Raw genomic sequence first — 22,731 nt, forward strand, 5'->3', positions numbered from 1 at the left:
GCAAGCATGACACACATTCTGGAATACTTAGCAGAATTGTTCCACAACGGCCTGTCCTATTCTTCCATTAAGATTCATGCCTCAGCAATTTCAGCAGAATACAATGTGGATCCACCTATCTTCACACCCTCTCCTCAGGCAATTTCTGGGAGGGATCAAAAATATTAAACCTCCAAGAAAACCCCCTCTACCTGCCTGGGATCTAAACTTTGTGGTGGAGAAACTAACACTTCCTCCTTTTGAACCAGCAGCATCAGCGGATCTACAGTTTCTGTCTTGGAAAACTGCATTCCTTCTGGCAATAACTTCAGCAAGAAGAGTATCTGAGTTACAAGCTTTAATGGCAGTACAGCCATTTCTTATCTTCCATCAGGACAGTTTCACTAAGAACCAATCCTACTTTTATGCCAAAGGTGGTATCTAGGGTATCCTTGAACCAAGCTATTCACTTGCCTACGTTCTTCCCAAATCCACAGAATAAAGGGGGAAAACTTCTGCACACCCTGGATATACACAGACAACTACGCTACTACTTGGACAGAACTAAGACTAGCAGAAAAACTGACCAACTATTTGTAGCATATGCTACTGGGGTGCAAGGAAAAGCAATTTCCAAACAGACAATTTCAAAATGGATAGGAAATTGCATTCGATTTTGTTACTCCTTTCATGGAAAGACAGTTCCTGAAAACATCAGGCCTCATTCCACAAGGGCCACGGCCACCACTACAGCCATCCTACGAGGGGTGGCTACCAAGGACATTTTAGAGGCTGCTACTTGGAGCTCCGTGCATACATTTGCCAAACATTACAATCTCCCTTTATACTCCAGATCCAGAGCAGGTTTTGCTACTGCAGTCCTGCAGGGGATCTTAACTACACCATCCTTTTCGTAGTACCTCCTCCCCCAGATTAGCTATGGTATTCTACCCATATGTTATGACTGCAGATGCATCCTTGAAGGACATAGTACAGTTTTGTACCTACCATAAATGTAATGTCCGATAGGTATGCATCTGCAGTCAGGTTTACCCTCCCTCCTACCCCTCTGTGGTATTCCTAGGGTACTTGCCCCTCTTTCAGCTAGCTGGGGGAATCTATTATGGTGTATTTGTTTGTATATACATGTGTGTGTGTGTGTATATATATATATATATATATATATATATATATATATATATATATATATATAATTTTGCAAATGTTTGGAACTTTATTGCATTTATCCAAATTTAGCCTTCATAGAGGGCACCTGGCATCTGGGGGCAAGAAAAACTGAGGAAAATGGCATCGGCTGATGCTTTTATACCCCAGACGCTCTGACGTTGGGGAAGGTGCGACATCAGCCGAGGCCAGACCCAGACTTTGGAATCCGGCCGACCGAAGGGCTGCCTGAGGCAGGACAACCCATATGTTATGACTGCAGATGCATACCTATTGGACATCTACATTTATGGTAGGTACAAAACTGTACTATGTTAGGTTGTCAATCTCGCCTTCATTCTTGCTGGATGGGTTCGGAGCCGATCCTCGGCTCCGACTCAGCACTTGCTAAGCTCGAGAGTCACTTTTACCAGCTCGAGGCAGCCCCATATCCCATGATGCAAGGCGGTAAATACCCAGATCTCGTTTGCTGCTTCGCTGATGAGATACTCCTTTTACCAGCTCTTGGTAAGTGTTTTATTATACACATTTTAGTCACCCCATTCCTAAATTTTCTCTCATTTATTAGATTTTTTGTCACTTTTAGATAGTTGTACGGTCTTTAGCTAGTTTTACTATTTCCCTAGTTCTTTTTATTTAGTCGGGCCTTCATTCCCTCCCATCCCTTCCTGTCAGGGTGTGTGTGTGGGTTTATTTTTTTACACCTTTAAGTTAAATATTTCTGATTCTGGGACTGTGTGAGTTGTGTGTTTTGTGATAGCACTATGTCCAAAGAACAGAGGGTCTCAGGCTTCAAGAAGTGTGACTCGTGCTGTCAGAAGATGTCTCTGACAGACGGTCACACTTCTTGTATCTACTGCCTGGGACCTCTCCACCTGCAGGACTCCTGTGCTATTTGTCACTCTTTCAGCCAGAGAGTCCTGCAGGAAAGGAGAAATAAATTAATTTTGAGAGGACTTCTCAAACCGGAGGGCTCACCGACCAAGTCTGTGTCGGGCAAGCCCTCTAAGACCTCCAAGGCCCAGGCTTCTGCTTCTAAGCCTCCGGTCTTGGCTCCGACTCCTTTGGAGTCGTGATCGGCTCCAGCTGGAGCCAATCTTATTTTGGCTAAATCTTCGGTGCCGATACTTTAACTGCCACATTGGTGTCTGCTCCGACCGGCTCCGATCACCATGTGACTAAGGCTTCGGTATTGGCGCCGACCGGCTCCGATACCATTATTTCCTTGCCTGTATCTGCTCCGGCCGGAGCCGATACTTCCTTGACTAGACTTGGAGCCAAGAAGTTGTCGCCTCCGTCTGGAACCGAGGGTTCTTCGGCTCCGATGGTTCCATCGAGGAAGCAGTCCAGGTCTCCCTCTTTGGAGCCGATACTGTTGGCTCCGGCCTCTCCTCTTCTTTCGGAGCGGAGCCATCGGAGCCATTCATCTAGGTCTTCCAGGCTCTGACCATGATTTGGAGAGAGTGGTAAGCAGATTGTTAAAATCACAGGCACTAGCCCAAATGCTTCATAGTCCGTCTCAACAGACGACTGTTAGTCCACACCCTCTTCAAGTTCCTCCTTCGACTCTCCCCCAGAGCTCGGAGCCGGAGTCTATGGGAATAGTTACTGCTATGGCTGCGGGGGCAGATACCTCCCCTTTCTGCTCCCTCAGCTTCTACTCTTATCTCCTCCTCGAGACCTTCCTTGGAGGGATCCGGTGGTCGGGCTTCCCTGGTCTGCTCCGAGGGGGTGAGTGGCATCGGACCCTTGTCCGACCCTGCTCTTCCCCTCGGGGCTTCGGCCTTGGTGAGCTCGGCCCCGACATCTGCCTCGGAGCCTTCACTTTCGGTGGGCCCGGGAGTTCCTGTTTCTTCGGAGCGGGGTCTCTCAATCTCCCTGGGAGGGGAGCCTTCGAGGTGATGAGGAGTGTGCTGGCCCCTGGGCTCAGTCAGCAGTCTATCCCCTTAGCTCCTCCCTCTACGGTGCCTGTAGATGTCTCTTCTCACTCTCTCTTGCTCCCGGACCGAGAGATCCACCTCCTCAGGTTTCCCCACTGGGAAGAACCCCCTCTTCCGAGGATTCTCCTGATCCATCAGGAGATCCTCCGCGTAAGAGGACCTGTAAGAGGAAGCACCTAGACTCCCCCAAGTCTACTACTTCAGATACCGACTTAGATGAGTCTGAGGGGTCCCCTAGATCCCCCTCTGAGGATGTCTCTTTTTCAGACATCCTAGAACTCCTAAAACAGAGGGGAAACTGGCCTTCCATAAATCCCTCTGAGGATGAGTCGGTATACCTAGAGGTGTTCAGATCTCGACCCTCCACCTCCTGGGTGTCTCCGCCTTTCGATCCCCTCATGGAGGTGATAGCTCGGAAGGCGTGGGCATCTCCTGATTCTGTAGAACCAGTTCCCAGGAGGCCTTCTAAATTTATTACAGCCCCTTCCGAGAAACAATTTCTTACAAAAGGTGTCCCTGTTGATGCCATGGTGGTGGCGGCCGCCGCCAAGAAGTAACTTGCAGATCCTTCCGTACCAGTCCATCCTCCTAACAAGGATTCTAGGACCATGGACAGGTATGGTAAGCGGATGTTTTCCTCAGCGACCTTTGCCATGCGTACGCTGAATTATTTGTCACTTCACCAGACTTCAAAGGGACATCCTTAAAGAATTAGGTGTAGTAGTACAGGATCCTACAGCTGCAGGGGCTCAGGACAAGATTGCTTCCCAGCTAGGAATCCTTAACTCCATAACCAACTCCTCCATGCGGCTGATTTCGTATGCAGCAGATGGAGCGAGTAGAGCTGCAGGGACAGGAGTGGCTCTTAGACGTCAGTCCTGGATGCGGCTCTGTAATTTTGCAGATCCCTTTAAGGCGTCCTTCACAAACTCTCCCTTCGATGGATCAACTTTGTTTGGTCCTCAGGTGAAGGATATGTTGACCAGGTGTGAGCAAGACGGCAAGACTCTTTCTGCCGTAGGAGTCCGTTTTTCCACCCCTTCTAGGCCTTACCCTAAAGGACAGAAGGGTGGAAAGACGTGGTTCCGTAAATCTCAGGGAGTCACGCCGGACACACGTGGTCAGTTTACCCCTAGGGGCAGAGGGGGTAATAATAACAGACGCCGCCCTAGAGGCAGAGGGGGTCTGCAAAACCAGGGAAGCAGAGAGCGTCTCTCTGACAAGCCCTTCCAGCATCCCTGAGGTGTTGCCCGACTGTCCATCCTTGGAGGCAGTCGGGGGAAGATTATCGCTGTACCCAGAAGCCTGGCTTTCCCTTTCACAAGACAAATGGGTACAGCCGATCATATCCGAGGGTTACAAGATTCCTTTCGAGGAAAGTCCCTTCTCTCACAAAAATTCCCTTCCAGATGTTCCACCCGGTCTAAGGGAAATCGCAAAATTAGAAGTATCAAAGCTTCTACACAAAAGGGCCATTCAGCCAGTTCCAACAGACCATCCACAGCCCGGAATCTACTCAAGGTTCTTTTTGGTTCCCAAAAAGATGGGAGATTGGAGACCAATATTGGACCTCAGCAGGCTCAACAAGTCTGTGAAAGACAAGATTTCGGATGGTCACACTTCAATCTATTTTGCCCTTCCTGGGCAAAGACAACTGGATGTGCTCAATAGACCTTCAGGATGCGTACTATCACATAAAAATCCACAGACGCTCCAGACGGTTTCTCCGCTTTCGGCTGGGGTCCAGTCATTTTCAATTCAGAGCCCTGCCCTTTGGTCTCACTACAGCCCCCAGAGTGTTCACCAAATGTATGGCAGTGGTCACTGCTTACCTGAGACGTCAAGGATTCCAGGTGTTTCCGTATCTCGACGACTGGCTCCTCTCAGCCACCACCAGGCATCAACTTCTCCAAGCCAGGGATTACACCCTAAATCTCTGCACTCAGTTAGGAATTTCGATCAACTACGAAAAATCCTCCTTATTGCCCTGCCAGTCTCTTACTTTTATAGGTGCAAATTTGGACACTGTTCGGATGTCAGCAAACCTCACAAGCCAGAGAATCCTAGATATCCAAAACCATGTGCGGATCATCCTTGCCAGCAAAAAGGTGCAAGCCAGACTGGTCCTAAAAGTATAGGGCCTCATGGCAGCTGCCATTACTCTTCTTCCTTTGGCCCGCTTTTATATGCATCTCCTTCAATGGATGTTGTTCACCCAATGGTCCTACCAACAACTTCCCATGCGTCACCAAATTCTGGTGACACAAATTTGCAAAAACCACCTATCCTGGTGGATTTCTTCTCCCCAGGTTCATCAGGGCAGACCCTTTGTTTCCCCGGCCTTGGTAGCCACAGTCACTACGGACGCCTCCCTGATCGGGTGGGGGGGGTCATTATCCGGGCAGGATGGTTCATGGGACGTGGCAACCGTTCGAAAACCACCTGCACATAAATGTCCTAGAGATGAGAGCAGTGCTTTTAACGTTGCAAGCCCTCAACGACTTTCTTCCCTTGGGAACAATTGCAGTTCACACGGACAACATGTCCGTAGTGTGGTACATCAACAAGCAGGGCGGAACCAAATCCTACCCCTTGTGTCGAGAGGCTCTCAGACTTTGGCAATGGGCGATCTCCTCTCATCGGTTTCTGGTAGCAACGCATATCCCTGGGAAAACCAACATTTTAGCGGACAGATTGAGCAGAGCTATTCTCATGCCTCACGAGTGGTCTCTCAAACAATCTATAGTGGAGGAGATTTTTCAGAAGTGGGGCTGCCCATGTTGCGATCTTTTTGCTACTCCCCAAAACAGCAAATGCCCAGCCTTCTTCTCTCTCTTCCCACTTCCGGGCCATCCCCCCAGAGACGCTCTTACCCAAGATTGGCCCCAGGGACTTCTTTATGCCTTTCCTCCCTTTCCATTGATACCACAGGTACTCCAGAAAGCTACCGTTTTGAGAGCCAAAATAATTCTCATTGCCCCGTATTGGATTCGACAAATTTGGTTTCCGTTCCTCCATCGTTACCTTTTGGCGCAGCCCTGGCATCTGGACCCAGTGCCAGATCTTCTGATCCACCAATCGGGTCAGCTGCATCGGTCCATTACTTCTCTCAACCTCACAGCTTGGTTGCTCCACTTCCTTCCTTAGCCAGGCTTCCTATGATCTCTAACCCTGTTAGGGATATCATAGTGGCTTCCCTTAAATCCTCTACTAGAAGGATTTACACTAGCAAGTGGAAACGCTTCTCCCTTTGGGCGGAATCAAGGAACATAGATTCCTTTACTGCCCCTGTTCATGCAGTTTTGGATTTTCTAGTGGAAATCTTTCACTCGGGTTCTTCATCTTCCACGGTCAAAGTTCAGTTGGCTGCGATCTCGAACTTTCATGTCGGTTTTGCAGATCACAACATTATTTCCCACAATCTTTGTAGAGCCTTTCTAAAAGGAGTTTTTCTCCTCAAACCTCCTGTCAGGAGTCCTCCTCCTCAATGGGACCTAAATCTAGTGCTGACATCCTTAATTCTTCCTCACTTTGAGCCAGCTGCTTCATGCTCACTAAAGTTTCTTTCATGGAAGACACTCTTCCTTGTCGCTATTATCTCGGCTAGGAGAGTGTCAGAACTTCATGCCCTTTCTGTTCGTCCCCCATATTTGGTCTTCCACAAGGACAGTGTATCCTTGAGAACTAATCCATCCTTTTTGCCCAAGGTTGCTTCAAAAACAAATTTAATCCAATCTATTGATCTCCCTGTTTTTTTTCCCAATTACTCCAACAGATCGGAAAAATTACATTATCTTGATGTTCACCGCCAACTCAGATACTATTTGGACAGAACAAAACAATTCAGAAAGTCTGATCAGCTCTTTCTTTCCTATGCTGAAAATAAGAAAGGCCTCCCTGTTTCCAAAGTGACATTATCTAGATGGCTATCTTCCACCATTTCCGAAATCTATCAGCTTAGAGGCAAACAGTTGTGCTCAAAACCAATGGCACATTCCACTAGAGGCTTAGCCACTTCTACAGCCTTTCAGGCTAGACTACCCTTAGATACTATTTGTGCAGCAGCCACTTGGGCCACTCCTCATACCTTTTGTTTCTCATTACAAATTGGATTTGGCCTCCAGGGATAGAGCCAGTTTTGGTTCTACGGTTCTCAAGAGTCTGTTCCAATGAGCCACCCACGATCCCCAGGATAGAGGTGCTAGGGACGCGGTCCCATCCAGCAAGAATGAAGGCGAGATTGACAACCTAACATTTAGAAGTTATGTACCTACCATAACATTCCATGTTGGTTGTCTTCTCTCGCCTTCTTTCTTGCGACCCTCCCTCCTGCCCCCTTGCCTGGACAGACCTTGATCTCCCTTGTCTCTGGAAGATTGCTTCTTTGGGCACCAGTTAGTTCTAGTTTTAGTTATCTGGTTTCCCCTTACAGCCTTTTTAGGCTAATTGCTCTTCTTTCCTTAGTGGAAAGTTTTTATGCTAGGTAGTTTTCCCTCTAGGTACCAAACGAGATCTGGGTATTTACCGCCTTGCATCATGGGATATGGGGCTGCCTCGAGCTGGTAAAAGTGACTCTCGAGCTTAGCAAGTGCCGAGTCGGAGCCGAGGATTGGCTCTGAACCCATCCAGCAAGAAAGAAGGCGAGAGAAGACGACCAACATGGAACGTTATGATAGGTACATAACTTCTAATTTTCTCTCATCCCAGTCCTCAGTGAAGGGGAAGAGTCCTGACACTCCTGTCTTCATGCATCACCTAACCCAGAACAAGGGGGCTTTCATGAAACCAACTTGATGACACACTAATTGGCAGCTTATATGATTGATTACTGATTCCATCAGGCAGTAATCAAAGGATGTGCAATCAATACTAAGCAGTTAGAAAACAGAGCACCAGAAAACCATGCGTGGCAAACTGAAAAGGGTTTTCTGTATTGAGTAGATCAAAGCTATTCTGTCCACGCAAGCAACTTTGTAACATTCAGGATGTTATGTAGTTAAGGACTGCAACACTGAATCCATTTGGATCGTCTACGTTTACTGTAAGTACCTTACACAGCTGCATTTTTTGTCATTGGAGTAATGTTTTTGTAATGATATTGAGGAAGTAATGGACTCAGTAAGTGGAGGGGAAATGCATAATTTGCGTGTTCGTGTTTTGATTATTCACTGGGTAAACCCACGAAGCACATACCTCTTTTCAGGGGAAACGTGGTAGCACTGACTGGTGTTTAAGTGACTTGCTACAAGTCAGACAATAAGCAAATAGAGGCTGAAGGATGAAGCTTTTTAGCAGCTTTTGTATCATTCATCATTTGTAAAAAAAAAAAAAAAAAAAAAAAAAAAATGCAATGAATATTTCTATTTAAGCTGTGTTTGTTTCTTATTTTGTTCACTGCATGTCTAAATTGAAATCTGTATTTTTTTGTATTTTTTCGTAGTATGACAGTTTCCGTGGTGGAGGTATGCAGCAGTTGGATCTTCCTTCTCTGGTGACTCAGTTGGGAGTCCCTCAGTATGGAAATAACTTATCAGCAGATGTACAACAGTTCTTGAAGCAACTTCTTGGGTGTGCAGAACAGGGTCTCCCCTTACCACTTCCAAAAGGATCTCAGCGTGTGCCATCACCAGTAGCTTCTCAGCATAATTATGGTTATCACACTGAGAATATTTTTAACAGAAGTGATAAAACTGAAAATTCTGACTTGGCTGGTATGGATTTCCTACTCCCACATGAGCGGGCCACTCAAGATGGAAGTGGATTTTCTCGAATTTTGGGTACAATGGTTAGTTCAGGCAGTATTACACCAGATAAGAAAAAACGAAGTTTTCCAGATATTGATGATGAGGAGAAGTTTCTTTATGGTGATGGAGATGATGAGCCAGAGACTCCAGCACCCGTGAAAAAAACAGTTCTAGAAAGTGCAACTGCATCAGTAAGTGAAAGAAAGTCATCTACGGATACTGCTGATAACACAGATGATTCTTCCAAGAAGTATGAATATATACAAGATTTGTTAAAGACTATTGGACTTGACATTGGAGTGGACGAAATTAGCAAGCTTGCTACCCGTACTGAGGAACGACTGCATGGAAAGAAACCGTCTGTTTCTGCAAAGGAGCATTCTTCAAAACATCGTAGGAGAGATGCACAGCGTAGGAGAAGCAAGTCAAAGTCACCAGAGGCTAAGCGTCGCACTTCACCTTCCCCATCTAAGTCTGTAGTGTCAGGTGAGAAGACATCTAGTCTGAAGGCAGAATCTAGTTCAAAATCTGCAGATAAACCAGAAACAGCTGAAAAGTCTACAGGTAAAATGGAACAGGAATCTTCTCTTGTACCGAGTACACCGTCACCTTCTGTATCTTTGCCATCTGCCCCTACATCCATTCTGCCTCCATATCAGATACAGGGCTATGCACAGTTTCCTGCTACTCAGCAAAACTATTCCCAGCAACAGACAGCTATGACTGCAACTTCATATGATGCATATAGACACTACCTGAACTACCCTCCCCCAGGGTGGCCGATTTATCCCCCTTCTGTTCATCAGGGGTCTCAAGCAGTGGAAGAGTCTCCCAGTTCCAGTCCCAGCCCTAGTGGAGGGTCAGCCATTAAAGTTCGGCCCAACCTTCGTGTGATTCATACTGTTGCCACAAAAAAAAATTCTCAGGAATCTATCCATGAGGAGACAACTACAGATAAATTGCACCAGTCCCCCACCCTTGTAGAAAAGATGTCTGATGAGAGAAATCGGGCTTCTCAGAAACAGAAGGCGAGTATCATTTAATGCCTGTTTGTGTAAATTGAAGGACATTAAGGTAGGATTATTTTTAATTTAGAAAATTTTATTGCTGTTCTTTTTGTCAATGTGTGATATGTTCCCATGGCTGATTAAGACTGCTGTTTTTAGTCGTTATTCTGTATTTCAACTGCAGTGTCTATTGTAGTATAGGATATTTTAGAACTTCACAGAAAAAGGTCGGTTTCTCTAGAAGTCGTTAAAATTTTGTTAGAGTTAAAATTGAGAGGATAATTTTTGATAAATGTCTGTAGTCAGATCATGTTTAAGCTGTGTCTTCTTTTGGAAGAGTCACTGCAGTAAGGATTCGCCATTGAGTGGTTGTAACCACCTTTTTCTGTCTTCATGTTGGTAAGAGAAGAGAGTACCAGATGTCCTTCAAGAATGCAACTGCAGTCATAACATATGGGTTGTCCTGCCTCAGGCAGCCCTCGGTCGGCCGGATTCCAAAGTCTGGGTCCGACGTCGGCTGATGTCGCATTTCTCTCCGACGTCAGAGCGGCTGGAGTATATAAGCATCAGCCGACGCCATCTTCAGTCTTTCTTGCCACGCGGTGCCCGAAGCAGAAGCAGTTCGCAAGTGCCGGTCGGTCAGCTCCTGTATTCTTCGATCCGAAGTCATCAAAAAAGCTAAGTACCCCGTTGGGGACCTTTTCTTGCCTCAGCCGATGTCAGAAATTACTGAAAAAGTTAATAATTGTTTGTCTTGTGGTAAACAAATACCTCATAAGGATTTCCATTCTCACTGCCTTCCTTGCCTTGGCCCAGACCACGACGTCTCGGCCTGTGCTCGCTTCAATAAGCGCACTCTCAGGCACTGGGCGGAGTTCGCTGAAGACTTTTTCGGCGAAAAATACGATTACAAGATGCCATCGGAATTACCGACATCACAGACTCCTAAAAAACGCAAAGACCGGGACCGCCATCCTCGGCCCGCATCTTCCACCGACACCACGCCAAAACCTACCGCGAGTGCCCCGGTTCCCTCTGAGGCGGTTATTTCACCGCTCCGAACCGAAGACACCGCATTACCGATGCCTCCGATACCGGAGACCACACCGACGCCAGTTATTGATTTTCCTCCGGATACTGTAACCGAGGAAATGCCCGAGACCATTGCTGTGGATAAGGTAACTCCTGCACGTGGAGCTGCTAGGCCTCCCATGTCCATGTCTATCAAGGCCTACACACGTGCTAAGGCAGCCAGCAAGACTAAGCACCTTACTGCTAAAGCCTTACCTCAGCCTACTCCTGAGACACAAATCATGACTATGGCAGCAGACTTAATCTCCATGATCAGAGGTTCCCAGGCCCATCCTGAGAGAGGATCCCAGCCTCCTCCTGATAAGAGGCCCAGGTTTGAGCCCACTGACCCTCTCCCTTCAGATGAAGATTCTGAGGCCTCTGGCCACTCCGATAGCCAGGAAGAACCTTTCCAGACCTACGAGGACTCAGATGCAGAGGACTCCATCCCCTCGGCCTCCCCTCCTGAGGATATTTCTTTTGGGGAAGTTCTGCATTCCATGAGGGAACATTTGAAGTGGCAAGGCCAGGAATTTTCTGATTCCAGAAAGCGCCTTCGTACCTTCCTTAAAAAGCCCCAGCACGGGCCCTTAGCTATACCTCCTGTGCTTGATGTTTTGGATGATTTATACTCTGACTCCAGTGTTACCCCTGATACTCTCCCTCCTGCTCCTACCAAGCCGGACAGATACTATAGAGTTCCTGAAACACATTCTCATTTCTTTAGGGCCCATGCTGTTGATTTAGAAACTATTTCACAGGGGCCGAAAGGGGTTTCAGCTACCACCTCCAAAAATCCTTTGCCTTCCAACAGGGAAGCTAGGTCATTAGAGAGAAGGGGGAAGAAGGTTTACACCTCCACTACCTTATCTATGAGAGCTCTCAATTGTCTTTCATATGTTTCAATATCAGGATTTCCTGTTAGATGATTTACAGAAAACTTTGGCCTCTCCTGATCCTTTAGATAGGAAGTCTTTGCAGGAGGCTGTACACAACTCTCAGCAAGTTAGCAATCACTTCCTTCAGTGTGGATATGATGCATTGGAAGCTTCATGTAGGGCAGCTATGACAGGGGCGGTCATTCGCAGACATGCATGGTTAAAAGAACAACCTCTACCAGATCATGTTAAGGCAAAACTTCTTGATGCACCCTTGGAAAAGAACAAGCTTTTTGGTGCTAATGCTAAAGATGTATTAAAGACCATTGAGGAAAAAAACAAGTCAGTTCAGACAGTCAAAGATTTCCTCCAGGTTCAGCCACCCAGATTCAGCAGGAATTGGCCTTCAAAAAACTGGTCCTTTCCTAATACTGAAAGATTTCAAAGGGGCAAAAGCAGGCGTGGCTGAGGAAGAGGACAATACAGAGGTTCCTACAGGGGACGACAATGGCAACCAGCAAACCAAAGAAGTGACACAGGGGCTTCTCCTGCCCCACAGGGACAATCCCAATGACTTTCCTCTACTTCCGCTAACCAAAGAGCAAACAGAGGCTCCCTTGGGCGGAAAATTATCTCTGTTTTCAGACAATTGGCACAGATTGACAAAGGACAACTGGATTTTGGACATTATAGACCAAGGCTACAGGTTCCACTTTCATACCTTACCAAGGAAACAAGGCATGCCAAACCTACCGCAAAACCAGAGGGCAGAGGCTTTCAAGCAAATTTTTCTGCTTACTCAGATCAATGCAATAGAAAAAGTTCCACAACAAGAACAAGGACAGGGGTTTTACTCAAGACTGTTCCTTGTTCCAAGAAAAGAAACACAATGGAGACCAATACTGGATTTGTCCGCATTAAACACCTTTCTCATAGTACCAAAGTTCAAAATGCTGACCTTACAGCAACCCCTTCCCATGCTGGGCAAGGGGTCTTGGCTGATCACTCTGGACCTCAAGGAGGCATACCTGCATGTCCCTATCAGACACAGCTGCAGAAGATACCTCAGATTTCTTGCAGGGCCAGAGCATTATCAATTCTCAGCATTGCCATTTGGCTTCTCTACTGTGCCCAGAGTGTTTACAAAATGCCTGGCTTCAGTAATTGCTCATTGCAGGCTCCAGGGGATCCAAATTTACCCGTACCTGGACGACTGCCTCATACTAGCGGACGACAAACTGATTTTGACAAAAAACTTGGATTATGTCATTCAATTGCTACAAGCTCTGGGATACACAGTCAACTTCCAAAAGTCAAGACTGCAGCCATCCCAGCAAATTACTTTCTTAGGAGCCAATCTAGACACAACCTCTCAAATGGCTTACCTGACAGAAGACAAGCAAAAGAAGTTAACTCATTATTTCAAAGGTTTGGCAAAGCTCACCCAGATGACTGCAAGGAGATTCCTACAGGCCCCGGGTTACATGGCATCATGCATTCTCCTGGTTCCATTAGCAAGACTACACATGAGAAAGCTTCAATGGTACCTAAAAAGTTTATGGTCTCAACACAGCAACAACCTAGAGACAACCATACCGCTTATTCCATGCCTACAAAAGGAATTCCTATGGTGGGCCTCGGTAAGCCAGGCAAACACAGGAATGTCATTCAAAAAACCACAAATAACACAAACAATGACCACAGATGCCTCAGACCTTGGATGGGGGGCGCACATGGAGGGCAGATGTATTCAAGGACAATGGTCTCCAAAGGAAACACATCTGCATATCAACCAAAAAGAAATGCTGGCAGTCATGCATGCCATCGAGGCCTTTCGACAACAACTTCAGCAAGGCCACCTGCTAATACGGACAGACAACACCACTGTCATGTGGTACATAAACAAGCAGGGGGGCATTCATTCTTACCCCCTTTGCAGACTGACGATGAATCTTTGGGAAAAATCACTGAGCTTAAACATACAGTTGCAAGGGACAGGCCAGAGGTAGACCTATTTGCCTCCCACCTCAATCATCAGCTACAAAAGTTCTGTTCAAGGGCATATCATCCACAAACATGGAAAACAGATGCTCTCTCATTCAACTGGAACTTCCTAAAGATTTATGCATTCCCACCTCTGCCACTGATGACCACAGTACTACTAAAGATCAAAGCAGAGAAGCCAAAAGGGATCCTAATAGCTCCAGACTGGCCAAGACAACACTGGTATCCACTACTACGGAGCATATGCCACAACAAAAAATGGGCCCTTCCCCAATGGCCCCATCTTTTGACTCAAAACAACTTCAAGACAGTACATCCCAACAGTCAGACGCTCCAGCTAACAGCTTGGGAGATTCCATGAATAACCTCAATCTATCTCTCCAAGGAAGTTCAGTGGATATTAACAGAAGCCTGCAGACCATCCACCAGAAAGGTTTATTCAGCAAAATGGAAGAGATTCAGCATTTGGAATACCAGCAAGGGTCATGATGCATCATTATTGAACATCCCACTCATCCTGGAATACTTGGCAGATATGCTACAGAAAGGACTCTCATATTCTTCTATAAAGATACATGCTTCAGCTATTTCAGCTAGATACAACACTGATCCACCTGTGTTCTCACATCCTTTAAGGCAATTTCTTAGAGGAATCAAGAATATCAAGCCACCAAGAAAGGCCCCAGTTCCAGCTTGGGACCTCAACTTTGTCCTAGAAAAAACTGACTCTACCCCCCTTTGAGTCAGCAGCTTCTGTGGATTTACAATTCCTCTCATGGAAGACAGCTTTCGTGTTGGCAATTACCTCAGCAAGAATGGTTTCGGAATTACAGGCCCTAATGGCAACACCATCGTTCATTACCTTTCATAGAGACAGGGTCTCCTTACGAACCAACCCTTGTTTTCTGCCAAAAGTGGTATCTAGGGTTTCTTTGAATCAAGCAATTCACCTGCCTACTTTCTTTCCCAATCCTGAGAACAAAGGGGAAAGACTGTTGCATACCTTGGACATTCACAGACAACTTCGCTACTACCTGGACAGAACCAAGGCCAAGAGGAAGTCTGATCAGCTTTTTGTAGTTTACGCCCCTGGAGTACAAGGAAAAGCAATTTCCAAATAGACTATCTCAAAATGGATTGGACATTGCATCAGATTGTTATTCCTTCCATGGAAAGAGTGGACCAGCCAATATCAGACCACACTCTACCAGAGCTACAGCCACCTTTACAGCATTCTTAAGAGGGGTGCCTACAAAAGACATTCTAGAAGCTGCTACATGGAGCTCCGTGCATACATTCTCCAAACACTACAACCTTCCTTTAGATTCCAGATCCAGAGCAGGCTTTGCTTCGGCAGTCCTGCAAGGATTGATAGCTACACCATCCCTTTCTTAGTGCTTTCCACCTCCCCCAGCTAAGCTATGGTATTCAACCCATATGTTATGACTGCAGTTGCATTCTTGAAGGACATAGTACAGTTTTGTACCTACCATAAATGTAGATGTCCGATAGATATGCAACTGCAGTCGGGTTTTCCCTCCCTCCTTCCCTCTATGCCTTGGGTCCACTCCTCTCCCTGTTATCCTAGCTGGGGATATCTGTTATGGTGTATCTGTTTATTACTTATTTATTTGTCTGGAAACCTGTTTTGTTTTCCAAATTGATTACAGACTTCCTTGGAGTGCACCTGGCATCTGGGGCAAGAAACACTGAAGAAGATGGCGTCGGCTGATGCTTATATACTCCAGCCGCTCTGACGTCGGAGAGAAATGTGACATCATCCGACGTCGGACCCAGACTTTGGAATCCGGCCGACCGAGGGCTGCCTGAGGCAGGACAACCCATATGATGTCCTTCAAGGATGCATCTGCAGTCCTAACAAATGGGTTGTCCTGCCTCAGGCAGCCCTTCGGTCGGCCGGATTCCAAAGTCTGGGTCTGGCCTCGGCTGATGTCGCACTTCACCCGACGTCATAGCTGCTGTTAACCGGGTATAAAGGCATCAGCCGACGCCATTTTCCTCAGTCTTTCTTGCCGCGTGGCGCCCGAAGCAGAAGCTGTTCGCAAGTGCCGGTCGGTCAGAACCAGAGATTGCTACTACTGAAGACTTCTAAAAAGCTAAGTACCCCGTTGGGGACTCTTTCTTGCCTCAGCCGATGTCAGAAAAAGTGAATAACTGTTTAACTTGTGGGAAACAAATACCTCATAAAGATTTCCACTCTTACTGCCTACCTTGTTTAGGCCCAGACCACGGCGTAGCAGCTTGTCTAGCCTGTGCTTCCTTCAACCGACGGACACTTAGACGCCGGTCGGAGTTTGCAGAGGAATTTTTTCGCTCCGCTTTGCTTACAACATGCCGCCGGAGACTCCGTCTTCACAATTAGCTAAAAGCGTAAGGAAAAGGACCGAACTTCATCCGCGGTTTCGGCCGAAACCGCGGTTAAGCCAACCGCGAGTATTTCTGTTTCGGCTGAAACAGAGTCCTCGGTTCTTCCTTCGGCCGAAAGCATGCCTCCTACAACCGAGGCCTCATCCAGCATGGCTGAATCTGCTACTGAAATTCCACCTGCTCTTACAGGCTCTCAGGATTTATCAGATACTATCCCTTTAGATATATCTACTCCTGCACGTGGAGCTGCTAGGCCCCCTGCATCCATGTCAATTAAGGCTTTTACCAGGGCTAAAGCAACTAAATCAACAAAGACCGTGCCTGCTAAAACCCCCTCTCACAGGCCTAGCTCTAGTACTCAAATGCTTAGTCTAGCAGAGGATCTCATTTCTTTGATCAGGGGATCCCAGCCTCACCCTGACAGGGCCTCTCACCCTCCAGAGAAGAGGCCTAGAGCAGAGCCCCTGAGCCAGTTTCTACAGATTACTCCTCTGATGATTCAGAAAATACAAACCCTCCAGAAGGCCCTTATTCTCCATATGAGGACTCTGATGCAGAAGACTCCATTCCTTCTGCCTCTCCTCCTGAGGAATTTTCTTCTGGGGAAACCTTGCATGCTATGAGAGAACAATTTCAATGGCAGGGCCAGGATTTTTCAGACTCTAGGAAAATGCTTAGGACCTTTTTACATTTGCCACAGCATAGGCCTTTAGCCATTTCTCCAGTACTTACAGTTGTGGATGATGCATTTAATGATGCTTGTACTGCTCCTGACTCTCTTCCTCCGGCCCCTGCTAAGCCCGACAGATACTACAGGGTTCCGGACACACATTATCACTTGTATAAGGCTCCTATTGCAGATCCTGAAACTATTTCACAGGGCCCCAAAGCTGTAGCAGCTGCCTCTGCCAAAAACCCCCTCCCCTCTGAAAGAGAATCTAGGGCCTTAGAGAGATGGGGTAAAAAAGTTTATACTTCTGCTACTCTTTCGGCTAGGGCCTTAAACTGTCAATTCCACATGATTCAGTATCAGGAATTTGTTAGATCAGCTAACTAAAAAACTGTCCTCGCCTGAACCTTTAGACCGAAAGTCCCTTCAGGATATGGTACATAACATTCAGCAGGTCAGTAATCATTCCTTAAAATGCGGCTATGATGCACTGGAGGCTTCCTTTAGATCAGCTGTGACTGGTACAGTGATCAGAAGGCATGCATGGTTAAAAGAGCAATCCTTACCAGACCATGTAAAGTCAAAGCTCCTAGATGCTCCCATGGAAAAACACAGTTTGTTTGGCTCCCCTGCACAGCAAGTGTTGAAGAAGGTGGAAGAGAAAGCAAAATCTGTCCAGACAGTCAAGGATTTCTTACAGGTCCAGCTTCCGAGGTTTAGTAGGAACTGGCCTTCCAAGAATTGGTCCTTTCCAGACACCAACAGAGCACAGAGAGGCAGGAATAGGCCCAAGAGGCAGAGGTCAATCCAGAGGTGCCTACAGGGGCGTCAGTGGCAGCCTAACAACCAGAGAAGTACTGCCACAGATCCAGCCACTACCACTTCCACAGGACAATCACAGTGACTTGGCTCTGAAACGCCTACCAGGGAACAACTAGAAGCACCCTTAGGCGGAAAGCTAGCCTTATTTTCAGTAAACTGGCATTGCATTACAGGAGACAAATGGATTTTACAGACAATAGACAAAGGTTACAGGTTTCACTTCCATACTCTACCAAGAAAGAGAGGAATGCCAAACCTACCTCCAAATCAAAAGACAAACGCTCTAGAGCAAATAGACCACTTACTAAGGATGAGAGCTATAGAAAAGGTACCGTCTATGGAACAAGGGCAAGGATTTTACTCCAGACTTTTCCTGGTGCCAAGAAAGGAAAACCAATGGAGACCTATTCTCGACCTGTCCGCTCTGAACACACATCTCATTGTTCCAAAATTCAAGATGCTGACCCTACAGCAGCTTCTTCCCATGCTGGGCAAGGAGTCTTGGCTGGTAACTCTAGATCTCAAGGAGACATACCTGCACGTCCCTATACGACCAAATTGCAGAAGATACCTCAGATTTCTTGCAGGATCAGAGCATTATCAATTCTCAGCATTGCCTTTTGGCTTATCTACTGCGCCCAGGGTATTCACGAAATGCCTGGCATCAGTAATTGCTCATTGCAGGCTTCAGGGAATTCAAATTTAACCATACCTGGACGACTGCCTGTTACAAGCGGACAACAAAAACAAATTAACAAAAGATTTGAGAAAGGTCATTCACCTATTGCAAGCCCTGGGATACACAGTCAACATAAAAAAGTCAAGGCTGATACCATCCCAAAGGATAACTTTCTTGGGTGCAGAACTGGACACATCAAGCCAAATGGCATTCCTCACAGCAGAAAAGCAGAAGCACCTACCACTCTATTTCATGGCATTAACAACGCAGAACCAGCTTACAGCAAGGAAAGTCCTGCAAGCCCTGGGTTACATGGTATCCTGCATAATATTGATTCCACATGCCAGACTACATATGAGGAAGTTGCAATGGTACCTAAGGAATTTATGGTCTCAGCACAAGCACAGCCTAGAAACCCAAATTCCAATAATTCCATGCCTGAAGCAAGAATTCCAATGGTGGGCTCAGGCCTGTCAATTGAACAAAAGGCTGCCCTTCCACAGCCCTCACCCAAGCCAGACTATCACCACGGACGCCTCAGACCTCGGTTGGTGGACAAGTGCATACAAGGCTTATGGACTCAAGACCAGCTGAACCTACACATAAATCAAAAAGAGATGCTGGCAGTAAAGCTGGCAATTCAGACATTCAGACCGTTTGTTCAACAGGGTCATTTGCTGATAAGGACGGACAACACCACAGTTATGTGGTATATCAACAAACAGGGAGGCACACATTCATATACTCTATGCCGGATGGCAATGGACCTCTGGAATGTGGCCCTGAACCTCAACATTCAGCTCCAGGCAATATTTGTGCCAGGAAAGGAAAATATACTAGCAGACATCTTAAGCAGAACTACCACGGATGCCCACGAATGGATGCTGCATCCAGACATCTTCAAATCCGTTACAAAGAAATGGGGACTACCAGAAATAGACCTATTCGCATCCCCACACAACCACCAATTGAAAAAATTCTGCACAAGGACATACCACCCACTAGCTTGGAAGGTGGACTCCCTATCTTTCAGTTGGGAAAACCTGACAGCATATGCATTCCCACCTCTTCCTTTGATGCACAAAATGCTACTGAAGATCAAAGAAGATCACCCAAGGATCATCCTGATAGCTCCAGACTGGCCGAGGCAGCATTGGTACCCACTACTGAGGAGTATGTCTCTGGAACACGCATGGCCTCTACCCCTAGTCCCTTTACTGCTAACACAGAACAACTTCAAAATCCTGCATCCAAACTTGAAAACACTGCAGCTAGCTACTTGGAACATTGCATAAGACAAAATAACCCAGATTTATCTCAAAGGGTTAAAGACATTATCTTGGAGGCTCGCAGACCCTCAACAAGAAAAACTTATTCAGCAAATTGGAAAAGATATCTCATTTGGAGTGCAGCAAAAGGAGAAAATGTATCACTGGCAAACATAGCTAACATCCTGGAATACTTAGCAGAGCTTTTCCACGATGGCCTGTCCTACTCCTCCATTAAGATTCATGCGTCAGCAATTTCAGCAGAATACAACATGGATCCTCCAGTCTTTTCTCATCCTCTACTCAGGCAGTTCCTGAGAGGAATTAAAAATGTAAAGCCACCAAGGAAACCACCATTGCCTACATGGGACTTGAACTTTGTGTTAGAAAAGTTGACAATTCCCCCTTTTGAACCAGCAGCAACAGCAGAATTACAGTACTTATCTTGGAAAACTGCTTTCCTGCTTGCAATCACTTCAGCAAGAAGGGTTTTTGAATTACAGGCATTAATGGCAGTACAACCCTTCCTTATCTTCCATCAGGATGGTGTGTCCATGAGAACTAATCCTACTTTTATGCCAAAGGTGTTCTCCAGGGTATCATTAAACCAAGCAATCCACCTACCTACATTCTTCCCCAACCCACAGAACAGGGGGGAAAGACTACTACATACCTTGGATGTGCATAGACAATTGCGCTACTACCTGGACAGAACCAAGAACAATAGGAAAACTGACCAGCTTCTGGTAGCATATGCAACAGGAATGGAAGGAAAAGCAATTTCAAAACGGACAATCTCAAAATGGATAGGAAATTGCATTAGATTTTGTTACTCTTATCATGGAAAGACAACTCCAGAAAACATCAGACCTCACTCCACAAGGGCTACAGCCACTACTACAGCTTTTTTACGAGGAGTGGCTACCAAAGACATTTTAGAGGCTGCTACTTGGAGCTCCGTGCATACATTTGCCAAGCATTACAATCTACCTTTATACTCCAGATCCCGAGCAGGTTTTGCCACTGCTGTTTTGCAAGGGATCTTAACTACACCATAATCTTCTTAGTACCTCCTCCCCCAGTTTGGCTATGGTATTCTACCCATTTGTTAGGACTGCAGATGCATCCTTGAAGGACATAGTATAGTTTTGTACCTACTATAAATGTAGATGTCCGAGAGGTATGCATCTGCAGTCAGGATTACCCACCCTCCTTCCCCTCTGTGGTACTCCTAGGGTATTTGCCCATCTTGTAGCTAGCTGGGGGAATCTATTATGGTGTATTTGTTTGTATATATGTATATACATGTTTATTTCTATTTGTTCTCTCTTGTTTGGAAACATTTGCATTTATCCAAATTTAGCCTTCCTAGAGGGCACCTGGCATCTGGGGCAAGAAACACTGAGGAAAATGGCGTCGGCTGATGCCTTTATACCCGGTTAACAGCAGCTATGACGTCGGGTGAAGTGCGACATCAGCCGAGGCCAGACCCAGACTTTGGAATCCGGCCGACCGAAGGGCTGCCTGAGGCAGGACAACCCATTTGTTAGGACTGCAGATGCATACCTCTCGGACATCTACATTTATGGTAGGTACAAAACTGTACTTTATGACTGCAGTTGCATATCTGTCGGACATCTACATTTTTGGTAGGTACAAAACAGTACTTTCTGTGTTTTGTATGAAGGACTTGAACAGTTCCGTGCTGGTGCACACTGTGTGAGATACTAGTGTACAGCCAGTATCAACAAAGACGTTCTTCTCACTGATTGTTTCATATCCAGCATCATTACATGAGGCATTTTATCAGTGGCAAATAACTACAAGCTGCCATGCAGTTTGTTCTGAAATCTTCATTCAGAGTTTTACGATTGTGCTAAGCCATTTTTTTAATATACAGCTTTCTATTTTGATTTTGTATTCCTCAAATTTCTTTGAGTTGAAAACATGGAGATGTTCTTTAGTCCTATCTCGCCTTCATTCTTACATATGGGATCGGAGCCAATCCTTGGCTCTGACTCTGTCTATTTACAAGCTGGAAGACTTCTAGTTGGCTCGTGGCTAGGTAGGTACCCCATGGTGCATCAGTACAATCCCCAGATCTCGTTTGCCCCCTCGATTGGTTCAGATATGCTTCTCCTTGGCTCTGGCTAAGTCTTCAAATTTATTCAAAAATTTTGGATAATTCTTCTGTTTTACCTTGATAGTATTGTATAGTCATAGTTAGTGTAGTTTGTAAGTTAGAATACTTAGCGGTTACTAGTGCGCCGTTTGTGTACAATTTCTTTAAGTAAAGTTGGTCTTTTGGCCTTATAGTACTTTGTATTCTATGTGCCAGTTTTCTCTCGTTTAATATATTTGTTTCATAGCTAGATATAATTGAGGGCACCTTTTGTGTTCAGGCTGTGTGTGTTGTTAAATAGTTATAGGTCACAACTTTTTGCGGATTTTCTGCTTGCTAATATTAGTGTTGCCAACCAAATGAGGTTCTGTTCTCCATATGTAGTATTTTCTGCAATTGAGACTTTATTCCTGTCTTAGGGCCATTACAGGAAACTTGCTTACTTTGCCACTCTTAGTGCTAGGGTGTTGCAAGAAAGAAGCTCATTCTAAAGGTCTCCTAAAACCTTCTTGTGAGGAAGATCTGGCTAGCTCTTCCTCCTCTACTAGATCTCGGGGATCTAAAAAGGAAAAGTCCAAGTCCTCTAAGAGGCCCTCTCCGGCACCGGCTGGTGTCTGGGAGACGCCGCTTAAAATTACTAAGCCTGACAAATTTACTGTCTCATCAGCTCCACAGAGTTCGGAGCCGATTGAGCGTTGTAGTGCTGTGGTTATGGGGTTGGCGCCAAGCAGCTCGGAGCCGATCACAGAGTATTTAACGGAGCTGGTCTATGGAACCTTTACCGGATGTCCTTCAAGGATGCATCTGCAGTCCTTACAAATGGGTTGTCCTGTCGTCAAGCAGCCCTTCGGTCGGCCGGATTCCAAAGTCTGGGTCTGGCCTCGGCTGGTGTCGCACTTCACCCGACGTCATCTCTGCTGGTCTTCGGGTATAAAGGCATCAGCCGACGCCATTTTCCTCAGTCTTTCTTGCCA

General features: G+C 46.2%; 1 protein-coding gene across 2 annotated transcripts in view; it reads left to right on the forward strand.

Annotated features, from left to right (window-relative positions):
* Positions 1-22,731, forward strand: part of ZNF318 (zinc finger protein 318) — an 843,467-nt gene that overhangs the window by 365,377 nt on the left and 455,359 nt on the right. For both annotated transcript variants that reach the window (XM_044061112.1, XM_044061104.1), the window contains exon 4: positions 8,545-9,876. In XM_044061112.1, coding sequence (XP_043917047.1) covers positions 8,545-9,876 — 1,332 coding nt within the window. The remainder of the gene's footprint in view (positions 1-8,544; positions 9,877-22,731) is intronic.

The sequence above is a fragment of the Protopterus annectens genome, chromosome 1.part0 (genome assembly GCF_019279795.1).
Source record: "Protopterus annectens isolate FY-2018-M chromosome 1.part0, PAN1.0, whole genome shotgun sequence".
Classification (NCBI taxonomy): Eukaryota; Metazoa; Chordata; order Ceratodontiformes; family Protopteridae; genus Protopterus; species Protopterus annectens.